At 41.3% G+C, this 15598-nt stretch overlaps 1 protein-coding gene across 24 annotated transcripts in view; it reads left to right on the top strand.

Moving 5' to 3' along the window:
- Positions 1-15598, top strand: part of si:ch211-285f17.1 (sickle tail protein homolog) — a 105468-nt gene that overhangs the window by 56933 nt on the left and 32937 nt on the right. For 21 of the 24 annotated variants that reach the window (XM_034862469.1, XM_034862473.1, XM_034862467.1 and 18 more), the window contains exon 2: positions 4008-4294. In XM_034862469.1, coding sequence (XP_034718360.1) covers positions 4008-4294 — 287 coding nt within the window. Of the gene's footprint in view, positions 1-1739; positions 1865-4007; positions 4295-6225; positions 6419-14969; positions 15105-15598 lie in introns of those variants that run through there. The other 3 variants (XM_034862470.1, XM_034862477.1, XM_034862479.1) reach the window with 3 other exon arrangements.

Genomic DNA, 15598 nt, shown 5'->3' with positions numbered 1-15598 from the left:
TGCAGATCCCTTGTGACACTGCAAGAAGGAGGTCATTTTTTTGGCCTGGAATGTTGACAGCAAAAGTGCAGCGAGGCCACAGTGTGTAATTGTTGGTTTGGCTGCTTTAATTATGACTGAGGGTTGGCAGGTTGGAGGCTGACCTGTTGGTTGGCTGGTTGTGACGATTGTGTTTCATTGTCAGAAGAATTTTGACACAGAAACATTGACACTAACTGCTATGGCTAAAATAAAAACTAAAGAATGTCAGACCTTCTTTGACACTCTTTGAGTTGACATCGGGTTATAAATTGTCAACAATTCAATGTAAATGTTCAAGCAAAAGCAAAAGCCCTGATAGCATATCACATTTTATGTTTGCCATATGTCATTCCCACTGAAATGTTATAAAATATTTAAGGATAGTTGTATGTTTGCCGAATGACTGGGGCATAACAGTCCAACAATAAAACATTGTTACCGGTTGCTTTGTATGTCAGTCAATACATAAAATAGGCATTTTCAAAGAACTTCCAATGTGTTGTAGAGTTTTATAACAAGAAAAATTCAGCTGAAGTTGTAGGTCAAGTAAGTTCTTTTCCTGCTTTTAGTATTTAGACATAAAATCTATCCATCTAAAAATCTTTTAGAAAAAGGAGGAAATACCATCTTACTATGCTATAGCTGCTCCTCGCACCATCTGCTCATATAGCCACTGCTGAACGCAGCATGTTCTTTGTGGGTTGTTGCTTATAATCCTGGGAAACATAGGAAAGCACTAATTTATGCAGGACTAGATCAGACAGCTTGAGCACCAAAAATAGAATTTACAACATTTCCTCAAAAAAGAACTGTTGGAATTAAATGAACTTTACAATAACTGTGTACAAAGTCTTAAAAACTCAGTTCCACTGTATAATCACATGATCGCTCTCTATTGACCTGCTAACTGTCGGCCTATTGTGGCTAGGAGCCTAAGCACGTGAACGGGTGAAAGCAGACATAAGTGGGTGGAAGCAGACTTGTCTCCATATGTTAGACATCATCTGTCAGCTGCTGCATTGTGTTTATCCATGCACTCACCCCACCACTTTCAATTACATGGCCCACAAACTAGGCCATTGATCCCCTCACGTTTTCCTGTTAAGGTATGCCAATTTGCACTTCTTCTAGCGCATTGAGATCAGGTCACATACATCAGCAGCTGCAAAGAAATGATCTCATGCAGAATCGCAGCCCTTCCCCCTTCTTCCTTTATATAAACTCACATATGTACAGACTACAGATGTGTACACAGACATGTGTGCAGCATATATGAAGCCTGTGAGCATGTTTGCTTACTGTCAGGCAAACAGGACATAGTTGCTTTTAATAAACCCCAAAGCTTGCAGACAAAGTCCTGATAAAAAACAGACGGTGTTTTTTGGATGCATGCATGCGTGTACGTATGTGTGTGTGTGTGTGTGTGTGTGTGTGTGTGTGTGTGTCAGACAGTTTGACTGACACCTGTTAGTCTCAGGGTCCAGTTTTAAGACGGGATAATGTGTTTTTTGTCAGTGCTCTCTGTCTGTCTCACACACATTGAATTCAGTCCATGACCACGCCATGGTAGCAGTAGAGCTTTTAGCCCGAGGGCGAGGGGCTAGTCGCTCTGTGCCCTGGAATGCAATTGACTTTCTAAATCCCCCACCAGTCTATCCTGGGGCTTTGGGGCAGGGCCTATCTCAAGCCCACTTTTTCCATGTGCGCTACTTCTGGAATCTCAAAGCAAGCAGTTAGCTGATTCTTCCAGCCTCACTCATTGACCGTCACTGTGTTTGTTGAGCCCAAGGTGCAATGGAGGAGGAAATAGCAGATGAAGACAAAGATTGTTCACTTGGGGAAGGTAATGAGCTTTCTGACAAGCCACTCGCAAATGAACTATGATCCTTTGGAGGTTTGAGTGTATTCTGTCTGCCGAGTGTTATTTGGTTAGCGGTGGGGAAACTGTGTTTGGGAGTTAAAAATAGGATTGGAAATACATGAGACTACCAGGGCTCTGAACTCGAGCAGGGTGGGGGTTTGTGCTAATGGTGCTAGTGACAGCGCTTGATTGTGACGCACCTCCAAATGATATTTCTCCAAAATTAGGCCTAAAAATTTAGATTAAAACCTAAGTTTTGTTTAGGTTTTAGAGTTTACTGATCCAAGGTGTTTGTGTTTTCTTCAAAATATCTGCAGGTGAAAACGAAACAGACAAAAACTGTACTAGATTGAATGCATAGAAACAAGACATTTAGGGCAAGAAAATATGGCACAAGAAAACAAATACAAGTTCAATTATTGCAGCTATACTAAGCATGTTTTTCCCCAGTTGTTACACTAGTTAAATCTATGGAGTTACCTCTGTCTCATTCCCAACATGTCTTTGAGCCACAGATGAAAAAAAGAATTTATTGTTTGCTTCTCACAGAATGCTTTTAAGCTTTCAAAGAAAAAAAGTAAAGCCATATTACACCAGCCACAAAATAGTTGCAAATCACTTGAAATATCAATCTTCAGAACCGAAAGGTACACATTATAGCTCTGCTGTTAAAAAAACAAGGCAATACAACAGCTCACTTTATAGGTTCTTCTCTCTCTTTATAGGTTCTTCTTCTTTCTTTATTTTGCTGCCATCCGTATGCTCTCCTTTATTACCCTCTCCTCTTCTCTTCTTTTCTCTTCTCTTCTCTTCTCCTACAGAATCTCACAGGAGAGCTTTCAGCTTGATGGATAGTTTCTGTATTCCCGAGGCCATGATTGATTTAGTACAAGATAACACATTGCAAAGATGTTTATATGCCTAAGGAGGCTGTGTTTATTTAATCTCCATTCTGTCCTAAAATCAAATATTCATCTTTTTATTCTAGAAAGTGTTTTCATATGATGATTGCCTATTATAGTAGGAGTATGGCTAAGGTCTTCTGAAACAGACAGACATTTTAATATTTCTGAATTGAAAATGTCACCCTTTAATTAAACATAATGCATCTAGCAGTTTCTGCTTAATCTCAACATTTTGCAAGGCTCTGGATGTGTGAACAGATGCTCTGCATATTGTTTCCGAGTAACTCCATTTGTGCCTCCTTCCATTAATGAATATCCTCGTTTTTTGTTTAAAGGTCCAATGGCATGAAAGTTTCACTTTATGAGGTTTTTTAACATTAATATCAGTTCACCCAGCCTGCCTATGGTCCCCCAGTGGCTAGAAATGACGATAGTGTGTAAATCGAGCCCTGGGTATCCTACTCTGCCTTTAGGAAATCAAAGCTCAGATGGGCCGATCTGGAATCTTGCCCCTTGTAAGGTCATAAGGGGCAAGGTTACCTCCCCTTTCTCTGCTTTGTCCACCCAGACAATTTGGCCCACCCATGAAAGAGAGACATCATGGCTTTCAAACAAGCAAAGTGGCAGTTGGTGAAGGCCACCCTCCAGCCTCCACCCCCCCTCCTCCTCAAAAGCTACAGACTCAGAAATTGCACGTCCTAAGGAAAGACTGGCTAGTGGTTGTGATTCTGCACCAAGTCTGAATATTGGGAAAGAGACTCCAGATATGGTATTAGGGGACCACTAAGGTCGATATAAAAGCATCCAAAGAGCTCCATGTCATGGGACCTTTAAGGAAAGAAGCCTGAGTAGCTGTTTCAATTCAGTGTTTTCATCACCAATAGTCTGTCTGTCACATTAAATTGGGGATTTATTGCTTTAAAGTCAAGCAGCATGAATTTTTAACAAACTGCGCCGACTGCATTTGTTTATTTCAGCGTTATTTCAGAATATTCAGTCATTTTTTTCTTTTCTTTACTTTCTCACATTGAGTGTGAGATAGCAAAAGAGAACAGACTAAAGTCTTAGTGATTTCCATTTAAAAAAGATGTAGGTCTCAGATGGTTGAATTTGACCTGACATGCTTCATGACCTGTAGAATAATAACATTCACGCAAGCACTTGCAGTTGATGTTAAAACAGCACGGTTGTTTTGACCCAATGTCTCTCTGTCCCATCAGAACAAACCAAAAGCAACCTGAAGGTAACCTACCCAGAGGAAGCCCAGCACGTAAGCCGCAGACAGGCCTCCCCAAATGGGACGGCCCCTTCAAGAGGGGATGCCAAAGGCAGCCGGACGGTCCCTCGAAGACACACATTAGGGGGAGCCCGCAGCTCCCAAGAGATCCTAGCTATGCAGCCATCAGACATGGACAAGAAGAGGGAGGCCTTCCTGGAGCATCTGAAGCAGAAATACCCCCATCATGCCTCAGCGATCATGGGCCATCAGGAAAGGCTGCGAGAGCAGGTCAGTGGATTAAGAGAGGCCCTGGGAGGGCAATGTTGTCATTTGTTTTGGCTCAAATTGTTAGGATGATCTGATTTATGAATCTAAATGTCTTTTTTATATCAATGAATGAATTACAGAGTATCACCCAATTAAACACTGTTTAGGATAAGATATAATGATGCCAGCGCATTTTTTTTGTTCTTCCGGCTTGCCATCCACCTTGTTTCCAGATGGAAGCAGCTGTTTTAAGTGTCAGTGTTCCAGCTAAGTTGATAGACAGAGTTATCAGGTAAACAATGTACACATCAGAAATCCAAACGAATGCTAATGTTGCTGCATGTCCACTGGATGTGTAAAATAGGCCACCACAACGTTTCTCCATATCAACTTCAGAAAGTGAGAAAATGTTGAAGGTTGTGTTTTTGGTTTATTCTTCTGCCAGAGTGGTCAAAGAAATTCTGTTATTACATTGTAATGTCTGTTTAGCCCTTAAGCAGCATATTCAGCATAAGCATATTTAGCCTAATTTAATATTTTTGTTCAATTTACTCTAACACATACGTATTCTACTTCTGACAAATAAAATAACGTACAAGTAGTTCTTTAAGGAATAGTTTGACATTTTGGGGAATACTTCTCCACTTTTTTGCAGGTAGTTAGATGAGTAGATAAATAACACTCTCATACTGTATCTATAAGCTAAATATGTAGCTGGAGCAAGCAACCTGTTAGCTTTGCTTAGTATAAATATTGGAATGGGCGACATAACCCCCTATACAATGGTTATTAGTTTATACACCTCAGTTTTTATCTAGATTAGACAAACAAGATAACATATTAATCAGTGAGCTTTTGGAGTAACAGTACAGTACATACAGGGATATTTACATGATATAAGAGTGGTATCAATTTTCTCGTCTAATTCTTGGCAGAAATCGATTATGTGTATTTTCACCAACATGTTGAACTAATTCTTTAACATGACAACAAAGATAAAAGAGGGATGACAGCACAAATTAGAAGATAAATAATTATGTTTATGTAGCCTACTTGCTCTCCTATATTGCCACATTGAAAGTATTGCTATTTTTCTCTACAGATTGCAAAACTCTTTTTTTGCCGCAGGTTAAATGTGAAGTCTGTCCTATAAATCTGCCTGTCACGTGTCCCTCCCACAGCTGCTGTCAAACAGTAATGTGGTGTTTGTGTGAAGGAGTAGAAAACATGTGACTGTTTAAATTGTCCATAAACTCTGTAAAGCCTGATTTGATCACCATAATTAGATTTTGTAATAGCTTAAGACTGCTTTATGTATTGTAGATCGCAGTATGGTGTATAAAGTATACATGTCTCAGGGTTGTCTTGGTGCTTTTGCGGATTATAAAGTCTCTTTGTGCTTTACTACACACGTAGTCACGATAAGGGCTCACCTGGCTCACCTGGTCATTGTTTGTTTGTTTGCTCTGGGTCAGAGGAGACAAAAGGGAGGGGCAAGCTGGCTTTGTAGCCAAAACAATTGAGGTAATGGTGAGCTGGCACCAAGCCACAGTGGTGCTCCAGGCAGTGGTACTTGCATTGTGCAATAGGGGTTTTGTGTGTTGTTTTCAGACCAGCCCACACAGCACACATGCAAAGTAAACCCTTTTCATGAGGTGCTCATTGTGAACCCAATACATTTGCATAAGGTAATATCAGCAGGGCTGGTGTGTGTGTGTGTGTGTGTGTGTGTGTGTGTGTGTGCGCGCGCGCGTGCGCGTGTGCGTGTGTTTTGGCGGTGGGCTATATCAACAAATGATCTGTACATTATCTGTTGTCATCGAGTGCACACATTGAAATGGAGAAAAAGAGTTTGTTATTAAATAGTAGTCAGACAGGTAAATTCAGCTTCGGACTGGGGTGGAGTCAGAGTTGCCATAGTGACTCGTGATGTCACAGCTGGAGGGGCTCAGGTTACGTGTAGGTGCCTGCTGGAGCGAACAGACTGGCTGTGTGAGAGCGGAGTGCAGGAACACTGCTCTGCAGAACAGGGCGATGGTTATGAAGAATGTCTGGAGGCATGGCTCCGCAGAGGAATAGCAATAAAGTTTTCATACAGAGGGAATAAACTTGTCACATCAACACCCGGGCAGATCGGCACTAAAGGTAGGACATTGTTGGAAAAATTGCTGTTCCTTTAGGCAGTTAGTGCAGTCCCAGACAGTCAAAACAGCATTGCGTGCCACTGTAAGTAGCCTCCTTCTTCTACACTAATGCATGGATTATTGCGCTTTTTAGCAACGTGTGGTACGCCCGGGAGCGTTTGTTCTGCAGCAGAGTGCACGCCGGCGGGCTGTCAGGTGCTGCAAAACTTCCAAGAAGCGAATGCAAAACTTGGCGCACGAGTTTTATCGGGAAAGAGAAAAAAACGAGCACAACTGATTCCTTCACTTTTTTATCGATGTTTAGTAAGTGTGAAGCGTGTGGTTGTCCGCAGCAGTAAATCAATCATAAGGTATGTGCAGCTCTCCATAATCATGAAGAGATGGCAATTACTTAGCCATAATTGCAAAGAAATCTATTACGATCTATTACTAACGGAAGTTAAGGTTGTATCTTTATCTTGCAAGATATTGACGGTAGGTGTGATTATTGAGACAACGTTGACAGTTAAAAATGATTGTTACGCTGTTGGTTGCCGCTATCACAAAAACAGCACGTTTTTGCAATGGCTTCATGTTAAAATGAAGGATTTTTTCAAACAAATGCCTGCGACTTAGTGAGTAGGGTGATTGTATATGTCTTTAAATGTGTTTTAGTGACTTTTACAATCTACAATCAAGGAACCTGTTGTGGCCATCATTTCTATGTAACTTAATGGCTCCTGTTGAATTTACAGTTTTAAATTGCATTTTCACCTTCACATTCTTGTCATGCAGTGAATTAATTATTGTAATGACTAATTTCAATGGACTTTGGAGTTTGGCTTTTTATGTCATTAAATTTCATTATATTGCTTTTAATGTGTCCAGGATTGTTGAATATGTTCAATATGCATAAGTAGCAGCATTAGGAAGACTATTTTTGTATGCTTGTGTATGAACCTGTACTGTAGACCTGTAGGAAAATATGTTTTGGATCATTCCGGGGTCATAGATAATTATGTTTGGAGCTTACTCATCTGACAGTGCTTTCTTGGAGTTACTGGTAAAAGAAAATCTCAAGTTGTATTCCAGTTTTGTGTAATTATAAAACTCTTTGAAGTTCCTCCCTCAGCTGCTGAAACACTGAAATGAGACGATGGAGAGAGAAAATGATCTGTTGGTGCTGACTTTCAGTTTGTAGGCAGACATGGCACTTTTAAATAGATTTTGGGATGAAACTTCTCATATGTCATTCAGATGTTGGGAGTGAGGTTTGAGTGACGCGTGAGTTTATCATGTCAGGGAAGAAGATACAAGATGCTGTCACTAAGCAGACTGGTTTGAGGATGAATTTCTGGCAAACAGTGCTACATAGTGCTGATAAATGAAAAAAAGGTGATTGAAGACCGTATGTGGCGTAATCTTATTCAAGATGTCAAAAGGAAGTCATTCATTCACTGCTAATATAAACAGTGGAACATTAAATGAAACAAATACAAAAATGACAAGTTTATTGAAGCGTTTATCATTTGGTGTCCTGGGAGGGTGTAATTCTCCTGCTCTAATGAACAAGAAAACAAGTCAAGTGGCTGACAGATTGTGCGGGAGGAAGGTTCTCACAAAGACAAAAGTGTCGACCATACAGGAAAGACAACGTCAGTGGCAACAATGCATGCTTCAGAGGTGAGAAAGAATTGTCACCGGAGGTTTGAGTTACAAAGGCGGAGATTCATCAAGGTTGGAGCGGAGGTTGGGAAGATGATATCGCTTCAGTCTGAAAGGTGGATGACCCCACTCCGCCCAGCATGACTGCACACACACACACACACACACACACACACACACACACACACACACACTTACACTGACTGACTTTTTCTTATATATGGTACCCCTCGATTATTTCCCTGTCTCCTTCTGTGATCCTTAAACCTGCAACAAAAGGGAGTGGTTTAATTTCCTCTTCTCCTCATCAGGCTTGCAAAGACCTGGATCCCACCCAAGGGAGTTGAGATAATATCCCACTGGCCTGACCACCACCCATCATCTAACCCCTCTCTCTCTCTGCTCAGCAGGGTCTTCGACAATCACAAACTGAACCGCTTGACCGATCACAGACACACATACACACACTCACCGAATTCCCTCCTTCCGCTTGTGTGTCTGTGTTCGATGAGCTGTGACTAGCTAGGCCCCTGGTTTCTCTAGCGGCCATGTTAGGAAAAGTGTCTGCAGCTGTGGGCACCAGACAGACAGACAGACAGACAGGTCTGTTACCCCCAAACTGTGATAAACCATTGGCTGATGAGAGCACATATTATGGTAACTGTGTGAGAGTCAAAATGGGAAAACTGTATTCTTTAATTTTTCACTATATCACAATACAGTTTCTTGTTATCTATTGTTGATACATTAGCACCAGTATTACTTTATGTTCAGTACTTAACAACATGCATAGAACAAGCCGAACATTTGATTTGAGTCCAGCAGTTTACAATTACATTTTTCTCTTCATTTACACATAATTTATCCTAGGTAACTGTCTTGTAATACATAATGTGTTGGTTATTATTGGCAGTATTGAATCGTGTTGAGTTATGATTTCTTCATCAATCAAAGTCAGTCTTTAAAAACATGTTGGGCTAAGATAGCTTCTTTGATGATAAAAGGCCATGTAAGCCCTATAGCTTTTTAGTATCACAAAATTTCAGGGTAAAACGATGATGATGCTTATAAACTTTTTTACATTATAATCTTTCACTCATTAGATTTTAGTGAGTACTTTACAAAAAACACATGTTATGACCGTCTTATAAAAGAAAACTTTGAATTGGGAACAAAAGAAAGTGAATAAGCCTTGGAAAAGGATCACACAAACAGAGATCCCTTTTCAGAAGTAGTAGTTGGGCAGTAAGTCAAAAGCCGATCAGTGATATATATTAAACATGCTGCATTTGGTAACAACATCAGTAAGATGGCAGGTTGCGCAAGAGCTGCACCCTCCCACCAATTCCTGTCAAACAAAGCCACATAAATACCACTCATTTGTCATTATACACAGAGTAAATGTACTGTAAACTCTCCCTCTGAGTCTTTTTGAGGAACTGCAACATTTGGCCGGCCCCCCACATACTTCTCTCTGTGGGCTCCTGGCCATGCTACACTCTTGCTCCTCAGAACCAAGGTCAGCTAGATAACACCGGCTGCGAGCATGCATTGCCTCCTTGCAAGTGATCTGACAATGATCAAAGAATAGGAGTTAGTTTTGGGGGAGTGTTGTTTCTGTTTTTAACTAAACTGTACAAAGAAGAATAATCACTCAATGTCTTCTGCTCCTGGCACAGTATGCATGCAGTATCACAAGAGTTGACAGAGGTAATCTGGTAAACACACATGCAGATTACTGCGTACTAAAACACGTATGTGATATTTTCACAAAGCACCTCTTTGTCGTAGCCTTTATTGCACCTTGTGTCTGAAATCACACAATCAGACACTGTGTGCAGCAGGTCGGCTGCAAAACATCTGTTTTTAATCATCCAACCTCCTCCACTGACCATCAGTAGCAGGACTGTTTTTTAATGGCATCTGCCAACTCTTCGTGAATTGACACTTTAAGAGCTACCGCGAGTAACACAAACAAGAACCACAAGGTTAATGACGGCCATGCTTTGACCTGCCAGTTAAAAGGGTCGGGAGTTGGGTTTTTGGGGTGCAGCACCCTAACTGAGAGGACAAGCGGTCCGTGGAGTGGCGCCAAGCCTGTGTCTAATCCAGAGTGTCGTGCGGGGGGTTAATCTGCTCTGACAGAAGGCCTTGATGGACCTGCATCTGATCACTGCTGATAATGAGTCAAGCCAGACAGAATTTTACACACAAACACTATGCCAGTCTGTTAATCAGACCAGCTAATCAGGTCTGAGCTCTTTTCAGTACTAGCACAACAGAGCTGTATTAGCCCAGGCCTTAGTTAACAACAAAAGTCGGAGTTGTTACTTTGTTGTTCCTCTGCTTTAACAGGCAGGTAGTCGTTATGAGGATCCTAAAAAGAGGTGAAATGTCTCTGACCTTTTGCCCTTACATTCCATTGCAATCCAACATGCAATTAGCCGGAGGATTCTCCTCGACTTATGTTATCAGTTTTGCTGTTGTCCCAACTAAACTGTAACAATACAGAAAAGGCAACCAAGGACATTTTTTTAACAAAGGACAAAATTATTACATGATAATACCCACTGTGTCCTATCTACAGGACTCAAAACGGCATCAATGTATTTACAGCCTTTTCTTTTGTCAGTGTTGTTGCTGGTTAAAACTGTTTGAAGGCAACAAGCACAGTATCTCCAGATTTTCTTGGTAAGCATTGCATCAAATTTGTACATCCTTGTGATTTTTGTTTAAAATAATGACTAAAGTGACCCTGTCATAACGGTTATTTCTACTGGCTGTTGTTGCTAATGCAGAGCTATGTTGCACTACATCGGCAAAGTGCAGTGGTGGAAAAAACACATCTGATGTTTTAATCTAGCAATGTTTTGGCCATAAATGATGTATAGTATGTACATGCTGCCATCTGATAACATGGGTTTAGTTGCATTGTCAGTTACTGAATAGCCTGCACACTATCCACTCTCAAATGTCACATCTTTCCCAGATGTATAGTATTTACCTGTTGGTCTTTTAGGTTTGTTGGATATGTGTTGGAGGCACGAGGCTATAGGCATCTTACCATTGTCAAATAGATGATGCCAGTCATTAGACTAGATTGAGTAACTGATTGACTGATTAATAGCTAAGGTTAAGTTAATAGACAAAATATGTAGACACCACTCAGGTTGATTGACTGGCAAAGAGATTCAAAGCTTCATGAGCCCCAAAACCAAATGGGGAGCAAGCAAGATGGGTGGGGGTGGGGAGGGGAGGGGGGATCCCTTGTTTTCTCTATCTTTATCATCTTGCTTTGCAAGTCTTTGCATGCAGCCCGACATCTGGACTCCACCTTGGGCCAAAGGTATGAGCCTAACTTCAAAAGGCAAATCCGACACACAGTTGGCCCTTTTCAGTGGAGATAAAGGAGTGGAGTGTGGGATAGAGAAAAGCACGGCAGCAACTTGGCTCAAAGTTGGACTTGCTTTACTAAATGTTTAAAATAAATTTTTAACAGACAGAATGAGAAGGCATGGTTTTCTTTTACTAAACATGATGACATAGATGGCAAGGAACACATGGAAAATAAGTAAATATACAGTGGGAAAGTATATATTTCAGACATCAGCAGCTAATGGAATCTGTAATAAATTAGATCATTTGACAGAAGTGGAGTATGTGCTGGAGTCGATTGACTCCTCAGGGTTGACACCATACTCTACCTCAACATTGGCTCAAGTATTCATGTTATGTACTGTATCCCAAGCTACTGAGCTTAGCCCTTGCTACGTTGGGTTTGTTTCATGTTGTTACTTTGCGGGTGGTGTTAACATGGGAGCTAACAGCGAGAAAACTTGGTGGTGACTCAGCACCTTAAGCATCAGTGAGTGCTGGAGTGAGAGTTGGAGTTGTGTGACCTCTCACAAATGGTTGACTGAGTCATCTAGAGCTGAGAGTTCAGGACTGTGTGTGTGTGTGTGTGTGTGTGTGTGTGTGTGTGTCTGAGCAGGGTTTTCTTATTGTGTGTCTCAGAGGTCAAAAACCGGTCAAATGCACGTAATCACGAGTCAGTGACAGGAAGAAAAACAATACACAGTAATACAAATGAGCATTACAGATAAGCACAGAAAATAGAAGTTTAAAATAAACTAGCCGACAGTGTTTACATTACAGTGATGGGTTACAGATCATTTTTTCAGGAAATGCAAAAACCTTGGATGCAGTTCTGTCAAGCTAAATAAAAACTTCAGTTTACTACTGATTATCTGACTCTTCTTCTACACAAACATGCACACAGACGCACAGAGAAACTATCCTCTAGGAGAATGGATATAATAAATCTTAGGCTCACTGTAGGAGCATACGTAGTCTTCTGTGACTTATTAATTAGGCATGAATAGCAAAGCCATTATCAGGACTGGTTTCATTGGATAAAAAAAGGGACCCGACACTTGACAAATTACTCTGATTTAAAACCAGTCAAAACTTCCAATAAATTAGCAGCAAAAAAAAGGTGCAAAAATATACTTTAGCTTTGGCGGTAGTTGAATTAAGCCTTTTTGATTGCATTAGATTATTTGTGCGTTTATGTGTGTGCAACATGCAGTAGAGGATGCAGGACTCCGGTTTCTCTGGAGAGAAGAAAGCCCTCTTTGTGTTGGTAACCACAGGCTCGGAGCCACACACACATTCACACATTCTCAGATATACACCCAGAGAGGCTCAAATTAGACCTGGAAGGTCCTTTCTTTTAACCCCAAGAGAGACGCTCTCTGGAGAAGGTCCAGGTTCATGTGAGGACGTGTCATATAAATGGGCCATTGGAAATATGAGCATATGAGCAGCTCTTTGTGTTTCCCTATAGAGGGATTCTCTGTGTGTGTGTATGTGTGTGTGTGTGCGCGCGCGCACGTGCGCGGGTATGAGAGAAAATCAAACATTAATTACTTTATTCTGGGACGTTGTTAGTGTTTTGGTCTTTATGAAGTGATATTAAAGAACAAGTCTTAACTGATCACGCTCCTGCAGCCCCGTCAGCAAATAGTTTGTATGCATTGGGTTGGCAAGAGAGACAGTGAGTGAAAAGGGGGAGACTTTAAGGTGTGCACGCTTGTAAGTGTGGGCAAATCATTGCATGCTAGACCAGTAAATGATCAGCCAGTCTTGGTCTAAGTCTGGACTTTTTTTTATCTTATGCAACACCTTGACTTGAATTTGTGACTCAAACCACAACACAGCGAAGTGAACACTTAGCAACACAAATTTCTCTACCTGTAATGATCCCAACATTCACTAGTCATGTTTTCATCCAATTGTCAAGCAAACTTTAAGCAGACTTTTAAAATGATGCAAAAAAGAAAAGTGAATTACAAGCGTTTACATTAACTGGTTCAGAGCGAATAAACTAGACTACGGAAAGTGTAGTTTCATGACAAGTTGACGCTACTAATGATTGTACATTGCAAACTGGCTGGCTAAATCAAAGAGTTTAGAAGCTAATTTCTTTGGTTAAATGAAGAGAGGGAGCATTGTAAAAGTTGGCCTTCTGGATTGGCCAGTACAGGGTTGTGGTAGAGACATTTGGTGTGAGCGAGACAACCATTTGCTGCTGTTTATACGCGGTGTGCAGGGCCATACAATTCAAGCTATTGAATGAATTTGTCAATTTACCCGATGTCGCTGAGGCACAGGCTATAGGGCACCGCAACTCAAGGACGCACCTTGTTTCACATGTGTATCACTCACTGGATGGGACCCACATTCTGATTCTCCCCTATCCAAGGGATACGGGGACTATTGTCATGTGAGTTACATGTTCGTTCACAACTTACCCTACAGACAGTGACACACACTCGCTTGATGGGCGCTCCTGGCCGTGGTTAGCCTATTCCTAGTTGAATAGCAAAGGTAAATAGAAGTTCTCTCGTGCTACCTTAGGAGACAGCTGTTCTCTCTACCATCTCACTAGTCACTTCAGAGGTGTTGTCAAGTCACAAGAACAATGTTTCTGGATTTAAAAATGTATTTCTCGTCGCTTGTCGTTGGCAAACGGCCACTCCCATTGAAAATGAATGGCACTCTGCCGCTTTTTCCTTGTCTCGTGTAGCTTATGTGACTGAGGGGTTATTTGGCAAAGCTGTTTCCATCTTCCATTGCTTGTATTAACTCTTTTTCAAAAATTGTAAAAAAAACTCCTCAAGCGAGCTTAAACACGTTTTTGCTAATTTAAGGAAGTTCTTTAGAATTTTGACATTTCCATCAACATTTTCTAATGCAATTCTTCAAAATGTGTATAACATTTGTTGATAAAAACACGAAAATTGTCAAACAATTTGCTCAGAAACCAAACTATGAATTTGTGAGTGTGTGTCCACCATGCATTTGGTGTGTGTGTGTGTGTGTGTGTGTGTGTGTGTGTGTGTGTGTGCGCACGCGTGCGTGCGTGCGTGCGTGCGTGTGTGTGTGCTCTATAGGACAAGGGCCTGGTACATCGTGCATAGGCTCTCAGGATCCCTGAGGGTAGAGCAGGGTCTTATCTCCTTGGGACTGTCTTCAGCTGCAGTCTCAGGGCAGTGAGATGGAAGCTGAGATTGGACATGGGGATTAGTGTTAGAGCTGCCATGTTAAGATATCATTTATTTTCCTTGAATGGATACTTTTGGAGTTGTAAAACTGTTTCAGTGATCAGATTTTCCACTCATTGGCTGCTAGAGTAGAAAAAACATTGTGATTCGTGCAGACGGCCCTCATTCTCTAATTCAATCTCTGCTCATACAACGGCACACAACTGCATAACCAGACATTAAAACAGTGACTTTCCCCTGCTGTCCGCCAGGTGTGGATTGTGTGTGTTTGAATTGTGCTTTTGCACAGTTAAGGATGTGGGGCGGTGTGTGCATAGAATGGGGGGGCTTCCGCCGTGAGCTCGAGCAGAAAGGAAAGGGAACAGGACAGGGCAGTTGTACAGAGCAAGCACTACAAGGGCTGAAATAACAGTAGAGGAAGTGACCCTGTTTGCAGTCTCATACTGCTGGAAGGAGATCGCCGCAGGTGGGATTATGGTAAATACTACATTTCTGCTTTTTAAGATAATTTAGAACGTGGTCTTGACTTGTATATGCTGTAAAAATGTCACTGCGTTTAAAGAGTGTGGCAACTCAAGATGGTGTTTCCTACTCCACAACCTCCCATTGCTAATACTGTGTCTGATGGCCACACAAAGTTGATTACTGTAGCCCCCTTCATTCAAGTGGGCGATGCCTGCTGGTGATAACCGTGACTAAATCATGTATATGTGAGTGGATGAAATCAATTAGACGGTGTAGCTGAGTTGTTGGAAATGTCAGTGGCGGAAGAGATAGTCATCTTGCCTCCTCTGTGCACTGAATCAAAAGGCACAGTACTGTGCCTGTTGGGATTGTGCACATCATTTTCTGTCTGAATGACAGATCTAAAATGATTGGTCATTGTAATAGTTTATTATTGGGATAACAGCTGTGGTTATTGTTTTGTCAATTCTGTCATTGTCTTTTGTTAATAAATGTGTAGCTAGTGG

This window comes from Etheostoma cragini, chromosome 22 (assembly GCF_013103735.1).
Source record: "Etheostoma cragini isolate CJK2018 chromosome 22, CSU_Ecrag_1.0, whole genome shotgun sequence".
NCBI classification, from domain to species: domain Eukaryota; kingdom Metazoa; phylum Chordata; class Actinopteri; order Perciformes; family Percidae; genus Etheostoma; species Etheostoma cragini.
The sequence above is the reverse complement of the archived record's forward strand: the minus strand, read 5'-3'. Positions and strand labels throughout refer to the sequence as shown.